Genomic DNA, 15,222 nt, shown 5'->3' with positions numbered 1-15,222 from the left:
TTTGACAGTTTACAGCGGTCGAAAGGACTTGCGCGCTCTGCTCGCGCACTAGTTGGCCATTTATGGCCTACTAGTGTGCAACAAGCAAGTATGCACTCGACAGAGTGCAGTTCTAGTTTATTCTGCATTTGAGCCACGGACCACCTTTTGATGAGATTTAGCCTTGCAGACCCATGCTGTATTGATGTGGTGCCATTAGGAAAGATAACAGGCAAACATTGAGCAAAATAACAATTCTTCTACATTCTCTAAGTGTGTAGACTTCTTGTAAATTAACTTAAGTAATGCAGACGTTTAACAATAATTTAACTCGTGAGAGTGTAAAGTAAAACCAAATAGACCCTTACGGGTCCATTTGGTTTCAAAAGGTTTCAAGAGTTAAAGATCTATAAGGGTCCATTTGGTTACCAACTCTCCATCATTTAGCTGGGGACCACCTGGAACCTCCTCAGGTACGAAAACCACTGGTCGAACCACTGGTTGAAAACCACTGTTCAAAATCACAAAGTGCCATCATTTCCCCATGCCTTTATTTATATATAAATAATGATAAAGAAATGAACAATAGCGTGATGTGTTTGTCATTACACTTTTCTCCCCCCCCCCCTGGAATTGCCTGTGGCAGGTCAGGCAATGTCGTTCATACACAGCTGTCATCCCAAAGTTAATACTCGGCATTAGCTAAGTCACAGAGGACATAGTCTGGGATTAGTCGAGGCTAAGGTTAATCTAGCCTGCTTATGATGAGGCTCAGGAGAGCGGTAAATTGGAATGCTACCTCATTAATAGACATCTCCCATCTCCCTTTAGCCTGGAATGTTTTGGTTGACACAGTATGAAGAGGCACTTGCCCACATCTTTAAACTTTTGATTTGATGGTGTCGACTCTTTGCTCCTTGCTATTTTGAGGAATTTTGTTATTTTGGGAATAACGATAATGAAAATAATAAAACACTCAATTAAATTTAAAAAAAATTAAACGTTAGATATGCGAGTCTTTCACAGCATGTTAGTTAACACCAATGTTCCCTCTAAAAAAAATTCGGTCTGAGCAAACACTCAAACCTCCTGAGCAGACATCAGCAACTACTGAGCAAACATACGTCACCTTGACACCAACTATCCAAACGTTAGATAATGCGAAGTGAGCGCCCCTCACTTCACACAGGTGTGATTTTTTTTCTTTTTTCACACTGACTGCACTGCAGTGCTGCCTGCTCCTTACGTCTCCACATAAGGTCCTCACTCGCCAGTCGCCGCGCAGACGGCGCACTGGGCGCAGTATACTCAGGAGGAGAGGAGAGGAGAGGAGAGCAAAGAGTCAAAAAAGGAGGGGAGGAGACCTGTCTGTCGCCTCGCCTGTGTGTGTAATCTAAATAAACTGTGAAGTAAATAGAAATAAAATAAAGTGTGGGCAAATGTCGACTCGGGATAGGTATTATTACTGTAATGTAGATGATACTCGGGGGGAACACATTTTTCTTTTAAAGAAAACTTTTTTTTACACCAGCGTCGGTGTCTGTGCGCGACAGATTTCAGTTGTGCGCGAGAGCATTTGGCCATGTGCGCGCGCGCGCACGGCCGCACGTTAGGGGGAACATTGGTTAACACTGAAGTAGAATTAACTGTAATGCTTCTATGAACCAATTCATAATGTTTAATATATCTGCTTAGTGGCCATAGCCACTTTTGAATACTCATTCCCTGTTTCTCTCTCTCCCCCACCCTATTTCGCTCCCTCTCTAGGTTTCCAAAAGGGTTGCAGATCTAATCCTGGAAAAACAGCCAGCTTATGTCAAGGTAAGGTCACTTAATAAGCGCTTGGAAGTATACTGGTGAAACTTTTATCTCTTCTCTTGGTTCCAAACATTAATTTCAAACACAATTCAAATTGCGTTTCCAGAGGGGCACAGGTCTCCACCAGGCCAGGTCAGGTTGTGGCCTCCTGCTGGCGCTATAATAGGCCAATGTGAAAAGGGTGCCATTTCTTCTCACACCTTGGATGGCAATTGGATGATTTGAGGCATTTTGTTCCAAAAATGTGTTTAGCAAAAATCCACCTGTTGGTGGCGCTATAACAGGCCAATGTGAAAAGGGTGGGATATATTCCTCAGCCTAGTAGGAAAGTGTGAAAGATTTGACGTAAATTGCATGCTGCGTTCATGATTTGAGGCTTTTTGTTCGAAACGGGCCATTCCTGCAAACTTTGAAAGCCAATGTTAGCCAATTAGAATGGAATGTGAAATATCGGACAGATCGGTTTTGAACACATAACTATAGAGATAGTGTGTAACGATTTGCGGGAGGAGTAATATAAAAATATAGTCGACCTCCTGGTGCCGCTATAACAGGCCGTTCTGGAAAATTTGGGGCAGAGGTTTATCGTTGCCATCCAGGGAGTGTGCAAAATTTGGCATCGACCTGGTTAACAGTGCCGGAGATTAGCTGTACACAGACGGACAGACGGACGCACACACACACACAGACACACAGACACACAGACACACAGGGACGGAGTGGAGTGGAGTGGAGTGCAAGACATACTCTCTCCCCATGCCTTCGGCCTGGTGGAGTAAATTATGACATGCCACCTGTTTTCATTGTGTCTTGGGCTCATACAAAGTCTAGCCTAGTCTGTAAGAGGGTCTGTCTGTGTGTATGTCGGTACCTAATCCCGCAAACCGCTGTACGGTACCAATCACTGCCAAAGCTTTTGTGCAAACTATCTTTTTTCATCATCATCAATACTGAAATGATAGCTCTTTACCTGTCATTGGATAGACAGTTAAAGAAACCCTATTTAGACCTGAGGACAGGTCCTTGACATGAATACATTTTGAGCACCAGTCCACCGCCGATACGTTTTTCAGAAAACGGTTCACTACTCGGAAGGTTTTAATCGTTTAAACAGACTGGCTGAGCACATTCGTGGCCAATGCACAATGAGGAGACATGGATGTAGAAAGAGAGACATTTCTCGCGTGACCGACATAGAAGATGATGCTGACCGTTGGCGACTGTTAGCCAGATTAGCCATGGTGGAGCACCCAACAAAACCATGAGATCATACAGCAGGAGTTGACACTAAGGTCTCAGAGACACAAGTACAGGTCATGTTCTACTTCATCCATCTATCATCTTTTTCTTTTACTTTCATGGAGCAGTGCAATGAAAAGAAAATATCATACCTCAAATTTTAAGCTAAATACCCACATCACTATGAATATGACTGTGGGTTCATGCTTGTTTATTATTGATAGCAAAAGTGAAAACAGCACATTATAGGTAAACGGTGCTGTGGTTTTTGTATTCCACAGACCAGAACACTCAGCCACGCTCAGGTGTTTAGACAGATATCGCGTGTTGTGGTAATTCATCTCAAATGAGCACTTGCCCTGTCTGGCAAACTGGAAGCAGACTCCACCTGCCCAAACGTTTTATTTACCTGCCAGCAGGGGCAGGTGGGCAACCCTTAGTCTCAATGCCTGTACAGGAATGCAGACAGTCAGACCATGCAGGCAGAAACACAAGATGGATGGCGACAGTCGGGAGCTAGATAAACAAGGAAGCGACACTGACAAAAAAAGTTGTATAAATGGGTTTGATCCGATCTAGTGGAAAGGCTACTCACATTAGCTTCGGATTGTTAGCTATCTGTTGTTGGCTTAGACACTGGACTGTGCCATCTTCATTGTGCACGCGCGTGTACGTACAGTACACGCACGCTTTCAGTCTTCAAATATCCCTCCCAGGCGGCATTTCTGGTCAAAACAACGCTTATTGCACAGAGCCTGTGCTGATCATGCTCCAGGCAGAGAGTCAACACACACACCACTAAATGTGTAGTTACGTTACTCTAATAGACCCCCAGGTGTGGTTAGAATATTCAAATATGTTTTCCAGTGTGTATTTTTGGTTTCTTCCTGGAAGCCTTGAGTCAAAAGGCCCAATAAAGAAAAGACCATTTTTGTGACATCATAACCCTTGACCTCTCCCCTAACCCCTCTCCCATTATCATACAGCACACAGCTGTGGGGGTGGTGCTAAGGTGAAAACCCGGTATACTCAATGAACTGGTGGGTGTGGCCACATAAAATCATAATCATAAAATCATAAAACACTTTCTGTGCATGTTTTTGGCAAAATAAATCTTCGTCCTAGTATGATCATAGTAATTATAGTAGATCATCACTGATGATCATGTTTTTTGGGCTGGGTTGGGGGGGGGGGATCATGCACTCCATCTTTAACTTTCAGTTGATAATAAAAGTCAATGAATTATAGTGTCCCACATCATACTATATTTGCGTCTCACAGACTCAATTGGTGACTCACAGGCTGACCACATGGATTCTGAGGCTCACACCAAGCCACACGTCGTCCACGTTTTTTGGGTCTCGTCTTGTTTAGTTCTCGTTCTTTTTTTATTTTATTATTATCGTATTAGTCAGTCGCACATAAGAAGTTCAGTTTATTTCAACTTTAACCGGCTGATGGGTGGAAGTTCTTTTGATTTGCTGACGCCAGTCCTTGAGAGAGAGAGAGAGAGAGAGAGAGAGAGAGAGAGAGAGAGAATACTGTTAAAACTTCATGCCATGTCAATACAAAAAATATATATATATAGCAGGAGATTTGTTTTCGTGATCGGCAGTCATTTATGCACAAGTCGGTGAAATTGCATTTGCATCTGTAATGGAGCCAGCCTAACATCATGCTATGCATTGCAAATTGGCCATTATTTCCCGTGACCCCTCCTGTGACACCGCAGAGGTGGAATCATCACCATGCTTATTACTGGTGGTTGCCTTGGGTATTCGGTACCCCGCCTTCTCTCTGATTTGATTGGCTTGCAAATTCCCACAGCTTTTAGCGGGGTGCATGGTGGAGGTGGCCCTCGACTGGAAATGTCCCATTTCTTGGCCCTGGGAAGCGAATGGCGGTAATCAAGGACAGACGGGGGGGGGGGGGGGGGGGGCGCCGGTGGCAGATGGCGCACGTCTTTGAACCTCTAGAAAAACAAGTCATTTATTTTGCCCCCTGTCTCGTGTGAAAAAACGGGTACAGGATGTTATGCGCCTCCTTTCACCAGCCAAAACCTCTGGAGCTCAATCACACGACGTTCGTTTCTCCAACGGTTTTGTGAGTGAGTGAGTATCCGTGGGCCACTTTGATGATGGAGAGGGCCACTATATTGCCACACTCCAGATGGGCCACATTGCACATTACTGTAGTAAAGAAAAAGTGTGTGTGTGTGGGTGTGGGTGTGGGTGTGGGGTGTGTGTGTGTGTTAGACACAGACGGAGACAGCCGTGCACACATAGCTGTCTATAGGAGTGGCTATAGCACCACTCAAAAACCATAGGCATCGTCATTCTGCAGCTCTGACCCACCTAATTTTTGAGCACCACTCAAAAACCATAGGCATCGTTCATTCGGCTGCTCTGACCCACCTGTGTGTGAACTCTTTTACTCTTCCCCTCAAGGACATTCTGACCCCAGCAGCACTCCAGAGCAACGCGTTCACACTCAAGGGGTCTGATCAGACTAGCTCCGATAGAAGGGCACACAGAGGTTGGAGACGCAGCCAGACTAAAGACACTTGGCTAATGTTCTTGCGTAATAAGTGACTTTGATACAGAGACTAGACGGCAAGACTAACCGTTCAAGAGAGGAGAAAAACAGTTTTATTTTATTTTATTTTTTCACAAATTAGTTAATAGCACAGGCAGAGTCTGAAATGAATTTCAGAGCCGAAATCGACATGTAAATATTAAATAAATTGCTAATAAATGTAGCTAGGTGTAATGTTAGAGACCACAGAAGTGAACCTTTCAAGCCTGTTTTCTCAACTCGTTGTTTTCTGCAAGACATTACTCTATAAGCCAAATCTCCAAAACTGGTGGGTCAAACTAAACAACCAATATGTCAATTTGAAGCTATGATTCCCTGCTTTCATTTATTTGTTTTTAATGATTTGACTCCTGAAAATAACTCCACTCAGCTATCCGTTATTGATTTAATTAGATTAGTGTATTCCTTTTTCTTAAAAAAAAATAATCTAAAACTCAATCTCTCCCATGCTACATTGTTGTAAATCTCAAACGGCGGTTTAAGTCAGCTATGTGGCCTGTTTTCCTGAAATTGGTGAACGAATAATTAGCCTAAAAAAATGATATAGTCTTGATAAAGTCAACAAATAAGAATTCGAGGCTCAACACTTCTCCAAAAGGTCACAATGGACTAGACCAGAGAGGTCGGTTATTTTAAATAGCCAAAGACGGGATGTCACAGGATTAATTGACTGGTGTGCAGAGAGAAGTTAGGAGTCGATTTTTTTTGTGACCTCTTAAACTGTCTGTGTTTTGGAGTTGTAGGGAAAAGCAAAAAGTCATTGACTTGTGTGTAATGACTTCTGATGTAATGACTATTCATCATCACAGAACCAAAGAAAAGGCCAAAAACAAGATCCAAGCTGATATTCAAGTTTAAGGAATGGTTTCAAGTCACAACATCCTTTTGTAAAATGATAATAATTGATGTTGTAAATCAAGAGCAAATATTCTTAGGAGCCATTCTTTTGGAGCACACTGCAGAAGGAAAAGCCTTTTTATATCAATAAAAAAGACCTCAGGACGCCTATACACATCCTGAGCACGGTGTACGTGTACCTCAAGCTGCCTCGAGTCATGCTACAGAAACAGGTGATAGGCTCCTGCCCTACGGGCCTCATGGCTCGGCAAAGCTTACTTACCGTAATTTCCGGACTATAAGGCGCACCTGATTAAAAGCCGCACCAGCCAAATTTAGGGGAAATCCCAAATATGTCCGTATACAAGACGCACCGGACTAATAGCCGCAGGTGTTTTAATGATTAATTACCATATGTAAAGGTTTCACCATGGGTACGGTCGCCCCTTTTCCATCTCGCCCCACTATTATACTGATTATATAAAAGGTATTATCATATTAATTTATCATTGTTAAGTTCACTCTGCATATCCATGGGCATAATGGGCTAAATCAGGAGAAATGTGTTTAATAAAAAGAAATGAACTGGTCCTAAATTAATTTAATTAAGCAGTGACCGTCTCTGTATCGTTATTCTTTCTTAATTTTAAAGAGTATAGAGATCGACTACTATACAATCAAATACATCTGTATACAATATCATTTCAGATTTCAGAGAGGGAGGGAAATTCAGAGAGGGATTAAAGAGAAGGCTGTTGGTGGAAGCTTCCATTTTATTACAACTTTAGCAAACAAGTTGCATATTTGCATAACTTCAAGTGTTACCATGTAGTGCAATACGGAACATGTACTGTGCTGTATAAACTGTACTCTGTACTGTATGTATAGCGTTTCAGAAACAAACTTTAACATGTTTAACAGCATTCAAGAAACGTGTGCGCTCCCAGCGCATCACTTAATGAGGCAATGTCAATGGCAAAATTACCCGTAAATGTAAAATGTAGTGCTATTAATTAAAAGCATTCAAATGCCTGTAACACGGCAGTAGGCCTACAGGTGCAGTAAACACGGCTGCTTAAAATATAACCAGCCTACCTCGTCTTCAACTTTTAGGATAAGGTGCAGTAAGAATGTAACAAAAAAAAGTCAGTCATTAATCCACTCGCGAACCGCCAGTAATGTGATCCGTTGTGCATTGGTTCGAGTGTAGGATAGCGTTAGTATTACTCCTCATCTTCGTCTTCGTCCTGTGTACTAAAACCAGCAAAGTCCTCTTCTTCAGTATCGGAAACGAACAGCCTCAGGGTGGCTTCGACAGCCGCACTCCCTCCTTCGTTGTCGCTCTCAAAACCAAGGAACTCCTCTTCGTCATCGTCACTGTCGGATTCGAACATCCTCTGAAGGGCCTCGTCAGCCGTGGCGGCGTCCTCCTCTTCATTGCGCAGCAGTCCAGCCTTTCGAAACCCGTTGATGATCGTGGTTGTTTTCACACCTCTCCATGCTGTTAGGATCCACTGGCAGACTTGCGCAAAAGTTGCTTTTCGCATCCGACCCGTTTTGGTGAATGATTTCTCGCCGCTCGTCATCCATGCCTCCCACTGAATGCGTAGTCCCACTTTGAACGCACGATTCACACTGATGTCGAGTGGCTGCAGATGCTTGGTTGTGCCCCCAGGTATGACAGCTGGAATGGAGTTTGTTGCCTTGATGGCTGCTTTCACAGATTCTGTTATATGGGCCCTCATACTGTCCAAAACGAGCAATGCTTTTTTTTTGCGAAAGAATCCCCCAGCCACTCCTTCATGACGCTTTCCATCATCCACCCTTTCTTGTTGACTTTAAATGATATGCCGTTCGGGATCTTTTCTTTTGGCATAGTCATCCGCTTGAAAATCACCATTGGCGGAAGCTTTAATCCGGACGCGGTGCAGCCCAGAACACAAGTGAAATTCGTTCTCTCGTGGCCAGTGGTTCTCAACGTGATGGTCTTGTCGCCCCTCTTGTTAACGGTCCTAGTGAGAGGCAGATCAAACGTCAAAGGCACTTCATCCATATTTATGATCTCGTCTGGTCCCATGGAATGTTCGCCTATGTTTCTTTGTGTGAATTCGCGGAAGTTTGTTATTTTTTCCTCGTAGTCGGGAGGGAGTTGCTGACACACAGTCGTCCGCGCCCTGATGGACATTCCTTTTCTTTTCATAAATCTGAGACACCAAGATGGTCCACCTCTAAAATCTTCGATGTTCATTTCGGTGGCGACTGTTTTGGCTTTCAGTCGGATCTGCACGGTGGAAACACCTCGGCCGTCCGCTCTTTGTGTGTTCAGCCAATCTTCAAGATAGTTTTCAAGTTCGGGCCATCTGCTTTTATTGCCTCTGAAAGCTTTTTTAGCCTTCTTGCATTGAGACAGTTCTTCACGCTGGCCTCGCCATCGTCTCACCATTGATTCGTTTATGCCCAAGGTACGTGCAGCAGCTCTATTTCCTTCTTTAACAGCCAGATCGACTGCCTTTAATTTAAAAGCTGCATCATATGCACTTCTTCGTTTGTTTTCCATTTTGCGCAAACTGCCTCGCTCTTGTAATGTCTATCTTTCTTTGCTAAGTTGCTCTCGTCCTGTCTCTCTCTCGTGCTGCTGTTGTTGTTCTCGGAACTTCTCGCGATCTGACTATCCCACTCTTTTCCGCTCTCCGACCTTTCCTGCCCACAGCTTAAAGGTGATAGGCCGTTAGCCGGGCGATTCCCCGTAATTTGGGCGATTCCCCGTCATTTGGGCGATTCCCCATCGGTTTCGTTCACCAAAAAGAACTAGTTCTTTTGATTCGTTCGTTCATGACCAACTCATCTCTAATAGTAGTGGGTTACCCGGATGTTCTTGTCATGTTATGATGATGCGATCCATGCTTGTTGTTGTTACGTTTCTAAGTCTAAAGTAAAGTACCGTACAGATTGCCAACAACTGAGTCATTCTTTCAGACACTATATAACAATATATATAATCTACAAAACTAGCGTCATTCGCATTGTTGACCTATATCTACCATATTAATAGACCAACTTTCGTTCAATTTTGACCCCTCTTCACATGGTACTATTTTCTTTGTGTTCAGTATCACTGCGCCGCATAGAACACCATAGTAGTGCTGCCGTGCCGCGGCAGGATACATTACCAAAGCTAGGTGCTATGCAGCTGCCCCGGGCCAGCTAGTTAGCTGGATAGCACCTAGCTTTGGTAATGTATCCTGCCGCAGTGCCGTGGCAAGGCAGCACTATGGTGTTCGATGCGGCGCAGTGATACCGAACACAAAGAAGCCACATGTGAAGCCATAGACGGCGCTACACTATATAAATTAACGTTATTTAAAATAATAAAAAATGCTGTGCAAGTTTTCGTGAGACGGTGCCGTGGGTAAGCGTTGTGAGCTAGTAGATTAGTTATATTTGGTTGGGAAACACTGTCTTGTGATGGCTCTGCGTTAGCTGTAAAAATCCACAGATAAGCCTCACCGGACTATAAGACGCAGGGTTCAAATCATGGGTAAAAAGGTGCGGCTTATAGTCCGGAAATTACGGTACTTATTAGTCCGACATGCGCGAACAACTGTCGGACTAGCGCTCGAACATGCGCTGCTCCCGTTCTTGCGGTTATGGTTAGGTTAAGGATAGAGGTAGGTCGCCGGCCTAATGACCGTCGGACAAAAACACGTGTCGGAACTCAGTACTGCACCCTACTGTACACGTCCTTAGCATAATGCGTGTTAAATGTTGTAACTGATGTTGCACTCGGACCTCCACAAGGGTGGCCAAGATATATGCTCATTGAAATGATTGTTCTATTCTGTCCATTCCAGACAGTTATATGGCTATAAGTGGCTAATAATTACATATATATATATATAGCTGTTTTATCATCACCACCAGACATTGTTATTTCTGCAAACCGCATATAACAATTATAACCTCTAAAACAACATTTAGTCTACATGTTGATGTGAGTACATTCGTAATGTAAGTTTGCCTACATGTGGAAGTAGTTGGAATGCAAATGACCCATTAGCTTGAACAATGCCTGTCTCCAGCCGGGAGGGAGGTGTGAACTTCACTGCTTGCGGGGGAGAAAGGGTGACGGCGGTCATTTGGGCGAGACCTAGTAGGTATAAGTATGCCTAAAATATTTACAAAATGTTTCGGATGAAAAAAAAAAGGTGATTTCAATCGAATAGTTAGTTTCTCAAGACTTCATGGGCAAAGAAAATCCACTTCAAAATTGGTCAGAAAGACTGCTCCGACGTGCTAGTGTTAAGTATGTAGTAAGTCAGAGAGGCTTATTGTCGGTATTAGCCAGGGTGCAGGAGTCTATCCCCGTTTCAATGCGCTGGACCTCTGGGAGATTGGATGCGGAGGTGGTACGTACCATCAGCTCCCAGTACTTACCGCACGACATCAAGCCGTGCTACTCATACGCTGAGTTGGCGGCAGTGCCCGGGATCGAACCCATGACCTTGCGGTCGAAAGGCAAGTGCTCTACCGACTGAGCTAGCCGGACACAGTAACTTATGTACTTTAAAGGACCACTTCACCACCTATCTTCATATAGTAGGTCCTCACAAATATCATGAAAAAATGGCACAATTATTTTCTACTCCCATGGGAGGGCTGTGACGGTCTTCCAGTGACATCATCGATGGGGAATACAAGCTAATAGAAACTGCAGGCTTACTAGTCCTGAAAAGTTGCAATGGGAAAATGGAAGCCATCGTTCTCACGATAATGAAAATCTAAACATTTATGTCAAAGTCTTGTTTAAAAAAGAAAATCTGCCTAATGATGATGTCACTGGAAGACGGTTTCTAAACTGCCCACAGCCCTCCTATGAGACACAGACCGAGTAGAAAAGAATCGTGCCATTTTATCATGATTATTAGTGAGGACCTAATTATATGAATATAGGTTGAAATGTGGTGAAGTGGTCCTTTAACCTCTTTTCCAAGGTTTGTGAACCTCAAGGTGCTTCACATTGAGAACGCGGACAGATACTGATGAAAAAGTCACGTCAATTAATCAGCGGGAAGAAACACCTGGATTCCACCGTTTGCGAGCTCAAAATGTATAATGCTCTCAGCCAGAGGAGATGAATATATACATAACAGCACCGGCACTGTGAGTTAAAAGGCCTACCCCCTTCTTTACCGTCCTTGTTAACATGTAGACAGTCTAGTATTGAGTGGACAAACGGCTGTAGCTGACATTCGGGACGTGTCGGGAAAGGGGGGAGAGAGAGAGAGAGAGAGAGAGAGAGAGAGCGCACGCCTTGTGGGAGATCGGTGTTGTAATGAATTTGCAGCGAGCAGCCTTCAGACAGCGCTACTGCCTGGGCCAGTCAGTGGCAGTGAGATGAATGGACCTGGTCTGGAGATTCAATTATGTTTTTCACCGGCAGCCATTACCATTCATTGAATGTCTTGCTATTGCTAACGCCGTTGTCTGCACTCACCTCTGTTGAACAGGAGTGATGAATTGAGCAGTTTGTGGTCATATATATATATATATAGATGAGAAATTGAGAGGGCTGCTTAGTGCAGTGTGTGTGTGTGTGTGCGCGCACGCACGCACGCACGCAAATCCTTTTCTGCTTGCATTTTCATGTGTTTGAGCATGCAAGTGATGGAAGGTTAGAATGTGCTACTGCTGCTTCTGTGTAGATCTGTGCGTTAGATCGTAAGGCCAAGTGCTCATCCAGCAATACATGAGACCCAGTGCAGAGTCTGCAGACTGCACATAGTGCTATATCTGGGCTAGTATAGGATATTAAATTCTGATGGATGTGAAATGGAGCTAACATTTTTCCTGTGCCCGGAAACACCTTTTTTCGAGATAGGGATTATGATTGACCGGTGGTTCCTCCGCACTTCATGTCCAGTGTAACACACTGTGTATTATTGCTGAGCCGAGGATACCTTTTTCTATTTTATTTCCATAAGGCTTTTCCGGTGCTGTCAAAGGCTACCATACACTCGGAATCGCATTAAGATTAAAGGGATTCATTCTTCTGTTTTGGTTTGCAGTGGTAGGAGTTAACACAGACACTAGTAGGGACATTCATTCATGGAGCTAAATGGCCGCTTGTTCCAACCATTCAGCAGCTCGGCAGACCAAAAATGAATAGCAACACATGGCGTAATTTAAGAGTTTTAACCAATAATATGAGAATACAACAACGTTACGGTGCTACTGATACTTTTTCAGACGCTGCTTGCACTATTTTATTATTGACTATTATTGATTGATTATTATAGACTTCTCACAGATGTGTTCACAGTGTGAGGTCTTTGCTGGGGTGCATTGCCTTGCCCTGAAAGCGGCGGCGACGCTAGCATTTCTGTACTGGAACCGGGAAGTCTGGCGTGGCATTGTGAAATCCATGATCTTGACTGCGGTCGAAAAATGATGATGATGATGATGATGATTGACACTAAAATCAGTGGTTTTCAACCAGTGGTCCTTGAGGGGGGTCCATGTGGTCCCCAGCTAAATGATGGAGAGTTGGTAACCAAATGTACTCTTATAGATCTTTAACTCTTGAGAGCGTAACATGAAACCATGGGACCCTTATTGTTAATCTGCATTTTGCCCGTTATCTCTCCTTATGGTACCAACATCAATACAGCATGGGATTGTGGACAAAATATATCCAACGACAACAACATACTCTTTTGTCTTTGGTCTGAGAGGCTATAGATCTAATTGAATGGTCCGTGGCTCAAATGCCAATTGAATAGTGGGCCTCGACATGAAACGGGTTGAAAACCACTGGCCTAAATGTAAGGGTGTATTGTTCCTGAGTTCTATACTGTTAACAGTCAACTGCCAATCGCTAACCAATGTAAAATAGATGTTTGGGATATGGTCTTATCAAAGCACCTCAGTTTAAACTATTCTTGGCGCAAACCCCTTTTGGTGTTTTAAGCATACTATACTATACTTTAGTATACTTATACTAAATATAAGTATACTTATATTGAAAAATAGCAGATCGAAAAACCGTGAAAATGTGTCAGAAATATTTGAATATATATTCTTTCAAACTCTGTGTTGTTGTGCCTGGAACAACATATTTTCAGATGTGGGTCTGCGGCCAAATACAGATAACTCCGGGGGGCCTTGACATGGAAAGGTTGAGCACCACTGACATAGAAATATGTTTTTTTGTTAGGATTTAGCAGCCTTTTTTGTTAATCGGCCTCAGGTTTAATTGGGTTTAATAGCCGGTAAGCAGAAGAGCATGACAACCGCATGATAAATGCCCCTTAAGGGAAAACGCTTGTTCATTGAGCTGTTTTCGTGCCATTTTTACGACGTCGTCAAAGTGCTGTACCAACAATCAAAGGTCATGAGGAACGATTACATTTACGATTACAAATGAGCTCGTTTAGCCCCGTTTTTTAACGACTTTCCGAGTGGCTGTGTCAACACTCAGGATCATGAGGAACGTCTAGGTTTGAATAGGATCTTTTCATCGAGATCTCTCCCTTGTCCTCTGCTCAAATGTCCCTTTTGTTGGGTGTTATTCATCATCAAAGCAAAAATGCAATTTTCCTGGCTCGTATTCTGTTGCTAAACAGTTGTCTTTAGATATGCCACCGTTATACGACCATGCTAACCGCATCTTTCAGAGTGGCTGTGTCAACACTCAGGATCATGAGGAACGTTTAGGTTTTGAATAGGATCTTTTCATCGAGATCTCTCCCTTGTCCTCTGCTCAAAATGTCCCTTTTGTTGGGTGTTCTTCATCACCAATGCAAAAATTGCAATTCCCCTGGCTCGTATTCTGTTGCAAAACAGTTGTCTTTAGATATGTCACCGTTATAGGACGACGCTAACCGCCCGAACACCGCGCCGACACTTTTCTTCTGCTCGGCAGGGTGCCACTTTACCGCACAAGGGAGTGAATATCCCTCACCTAAGGCAGTGTGCAGCTGGCAGGAGCTCGAAATAAAACATCAAAGAAACATTTGTTACTCTGATGCATTTCACAGAAATGGTTTTCCCTTTCTCATTTCACAGAGAGGACGATGTGTGAAATGTCTTGGAATTGTGTGCATTCTCAATAGATCTAAGGCCTGTGTTATGTCATTATCTCTCTTCACAAGGTGTCCACGGGAGTTGCAACAGTTCATTGACTGTATTGAATTAATTTATTGTTAATTAAATTAGTATAGATTTTTTTTTTTGGGGGGGGGGGGGGGAATAGATTCCTTTTTTTAATCACGAATATAGCAGATCAATAAGTTGTGATGTGCCGCCTTGTTTTGAGTTTGTAGATCATCTAATCGACTAAATCGACAGTTGGTTTTTGTCAACAAAAATGCAGTTTGCAGGCCTTGATGGTGTTGTAATGGCTATTTTCAGCATGCGACCAAGCATAAAGTGACTTGTCTTTTAGTTCTCTCTTCTCCCTTACATGTTAGTCTAGTTTTTATTTGTTGACAAAATTGTCAATATATTTAGTCATAGTTTTAGTCATCATAGCTTAGTTTTTATTTCGTTTTTATTCAGTTTTCCTCAGTGTAAAACGGTAGTCGTCATAGTTTTAGTCGACGAAATCAACACTGGTTCAAGGTTATCCGATGAATTGAAAAAGTAATTGGCAGAATAATCATTAGGAAAAGACTCGCTAATTGCAGCCCTGCGTCCACAGCAGGGAGTCGTTCGCCTGTGCTTTAATGTTTCCACTGATTTCCTAATTGGATGCCA

At 43.2% G+C, this 15,222-nt stretch overlaps 1 protein-coding gene across 1 annotated transcript in view; it reads left to right on the top strand.

The window, feature by feature from the left end:
- The window catches only part of vps50 (VPS50 subunit of EARP/GARPII complex), a 218,347-nt gene that overhangs the window by 36,954 nt on the left and 166,171 nt on the right, over nt 1-15,222 (top strand). The window contains exon 5 of the mRNA XM_083763390.1: nt 1,747-1,800. Within this exon, the coding sequence (XP_083619516.1) occupies nt 1,747-1,800 (54 nt within the window). The remainder of the gene's footprint in view (nt 1-1,746; nt 1,801-15,222) is intronic.

The sequence above is a fragment of the Protomyctophum parallelum genome (assembly GCF_964188405.1).
Source record: "Protomyctophum parallelum genome assembly, chromosome: 1".
NCBI lineage: Eukaryota > Metazoa > Chordata > Actinopteri > Myctophiformes > Myctophidae > Protomyctophum > Protomyctophum parallelum.
Note: the sequence above shows the minus strand (reverse complement) of the source record. Positions and strands in the feature narration are given on the sequence as shown.